Here is a 2,920-nt window from a genome sequence, read left to right as displayed (position 1 = left end):
CAAACTCATCTGCTCATTAAAAGCATTTGTCTCTATTTTCTGTCCTTGGAGATTTCAACACACTATTCAAAGCGTGTCTGGTGATATTTCGGGAGGGTTGAGCATATAAAAGGATGTGCAAACATCAATCCATAGCCCGATGGATATAAAAGGAAGACTTTAGAATTGTATGCGTCTCAGTTGGGTTGTGTTGTGTGTGATATATATCCAGCCTGACACGCTTTGATCACTGGCTTTTTGGCCTTTAGCTATTTACAAGGCGTAAACTGCCGGCTTCACACCTGCTGTGATAGGTCATTTTGCGAAGTAGCATAGCGAGTGATGTTTTGATCGCTATGTGTAATCAGAAGATCAAATTTATACAAATTGTTAATGCTAACCTGGATAGAATGCAATGCTATGTTTGGACTAAGCTAGCTAAAATTAGATTTTTAGCAGAGCCGCAGACTTTGATTGGGACATGGAATGGGGAGTTAGCCAGGAAAGCTAACAGTTAGCCTAGCTTCTTCGTTTTCTTCCACGACAATGTTTTTTCTTTGTGATATCCGTCCGTTAACTAACCTAGTCCCCTCCATCTTGTTTTCTCAGGTGTTTGGCCCAGTGATTGTAGCTCAGAGGAGGAGGAGGAGGAAGAAGGGGTGCCATGGGGGTCATCCTCAGACAGGATGTGAGTTGGCTCCTGCCGTTCTTCATCCTACTGGTGATGCGCCATGTGTGGCCCGCCCGGGGTCAAGCATGTCCTCAACGCTGCGAGTGCATAGCCAAGCTTAAGACCGTCTCCTGCCACGGTAAGCGACTGTCTGCGCTGCCGGACGGTATCCCGATGGACACCAGGATCCTGGACCTGAGTGCAAATAAGCTGCGTTGGGTGGAGCGAGGCGACCTGCTGTCCTTTCCCAACGTGGAGAAGCTGGATCTCGGTGAGAATATGATCAGCGTCCTGGAACCGAATGCCTTTTCGAGTCTCCAGAGCCTGCAGTCGCTTTCTCTGAGGGGGAACCAACTGAAACTGATCCCCATCGGGGCTTTCTCACACCTTTCAAACCTGACCTCTCTGGATCTAAGTGGGAATAAACTTGTGATTCTTTTGGATTTTACCTTCCAAGATCTAAAGAATCTGAGGAACCTGGAAGTTGGTGATAATGATCTGGTCTATATCTCCAACAAGGCCTTTTTGGGTCTGGTGACACTGAGAGAGTTGACCATCGAGAGGTGCAACTTGACTTCTGTTTCCAGTCAGTCTTTGTCGTACCTTCACAACTTGGTAACCCTCCGGCTCCGCTACCTCGGCATCTCCACCTTAGAAGACCAGAACTTCCGTAAACTGGGAAAGCTGAGGGGCCTGGAGATTGATCACTGGCCCTTTTTAGAGTACATCACCCCCCACAGCCTCCAGGGTCTCAACTTGTCATGGCTGTCCATCACTCATACCAACATCACCTCCGTGCCCACATCGGCCCTACGAAGTCTCTCCCACCTAACCACCCTCAACTTGTCCTTCAACCCTATTTCGGTTCTGGAATCCTGGTCACTGCGAGACCTGCTCCGGTTGAAGGAACTGCATCTGGTCAACACCAGGCTGGTGACAGTTCAGCCGTACGCCCTGGGCGGTCTCCGACAAATCCGCCTGTTGAACCTCTCCGCTAACAATTTGGTGACTTTGGAGGAAGGAGCCTTCCAGTCGGTCAACACTCTGGAGACCCTCCGATTGGACGGCAACCCTCTGGCCTGCGACTGCCGCTTGCTTTGGATCCTTCAACGCAGGAAGACACTGAATTTTGACAACGCCTCCCCGGTGTGTACGACGCCCTTGGAGGTGCAGGGCCGGGCTTTGGGCGCTTTCTCTGACTCTGCTCTCTTTGAGCATTTCACCTGCCAGAAGCCCAAAATCCGAAATAGGAAATTGCAGCAAATCTCGGCTCGCGAAGGTCAGGTGGTGTCCTTCGTTTGCAGGGCGGAGGGTGAGCCCACCCCGGTGATCTTCTGGATATCTCCGCAGCGGCGTCGCATCACTACAAAGAGCAGCGGCCGCTTGACGGTGTTAAAGGAAGGTACCTTGGAAATAAGGTACGCCCAGGTGATGGACACCGGAACCTACATCTGCATTGCGAGCAACGCTGGAGGGAACGACACCTACTTTGCCACACTCACAGTCAGCGGGTTGCCACTCGATGCCGCCCTCGTGGCTAACCGTACCTACTACGCCGGGGACCTTAACGACACGAACCTGAACGACACCAAAGTTTTCCTCAAGTTCACTCTGGACCTGAAGACCATCCTCATATCCACGGCGATGGGCTGCATCATGTTCCTGGGGGTTGTCCTCTTCTGCTTCATCCTCCTCTTTGTGTGGAGTCGTGGGAGAGGACAGCACAAAAATAATTTCTCCGTTGAATACTCTTTCCGAAAGGTGGACGGGCCAGCCACCAGCGGAGGGCAGGGCGGTGCCCGCAAGTTCAACATGAAGATGATTTGATCTTCCAGGAGAGCATTTACTTTTTTTTTTTTTTAATTGCTACTTTGCTCATTCCCGACAGCAATTTTGGACACCTGAAAGATGACTGCCTTGCTTGAGATCACTTAAGATGTGAATGTTGAGAGGACATAAGTCCCCCCCCCCCCCCAAAACACACACACACCGATTGCACTTAATTGTATAGTGTTCTTTTGCCTCATGCTGTTTTTAAATGTCAAGGACATTAATCAGTTGCTGTTTGTGCTTTTCAACATTTAACACATTGCCGTGACATTTTGGGAGAAAAACAGACTTGAGTCATACGAAACCATGAAGAAAGTGTAAATGTGTATATCCAAGTGTGCTTTGACAAGGTGTGAACTGACTCCCTTTTAATGAGTTTCTATGTAATCTGTGCATTCGAAACAGCCAAATAAAATAGAACCAGTTATAAGAGGGTGTGCA

The 2,920-nt window shown here is 49.3% G+C and overlaps 1 protein-coding gene across 1 annotated transcript; it reads left to right on the top strand.

Annotated features, from left to right (window-relative positions):
- Positions 1-643: 643 nt before the first annotated feature.
- On the top strand, positions 644-2,529 carry lingo3a (leucine rich repeat and Ig domain containing 3a). Its single transcript, XM_085928135.1, has one exon. The coding sequence runs from the start codon at positions 644-646 to the stop codon at positions 2,474-2,476; it is 1,833 nt and encodes a 610-aa protein (XP_085784261.1). The 3' UTR covers positions 2,477-2,529.
- The last annotated feature ends 391 nt before the right edge of the window (positions 2,530-2,920 follow it).

This window comes from Syngnathus leptorhynchus, chromosome 13, assembly GCF_054491065.1.
Source record: "Syngnathus leptorhynchus isolate UIUO chromosome 13, UIUO_Slep, whole genome shotgun sequence".
Taxonomy (NCBI): domain Eukaryota; kingdom Metazoa; phylum Chordata; class Actinopteri; order Syngnathiformes; family Syngnathidae; genus Syngnathus; species Syngnathus leptorhynchus.
This window is presented reverse-complemented; position numbering and strand designations above follow the sequence as displayed.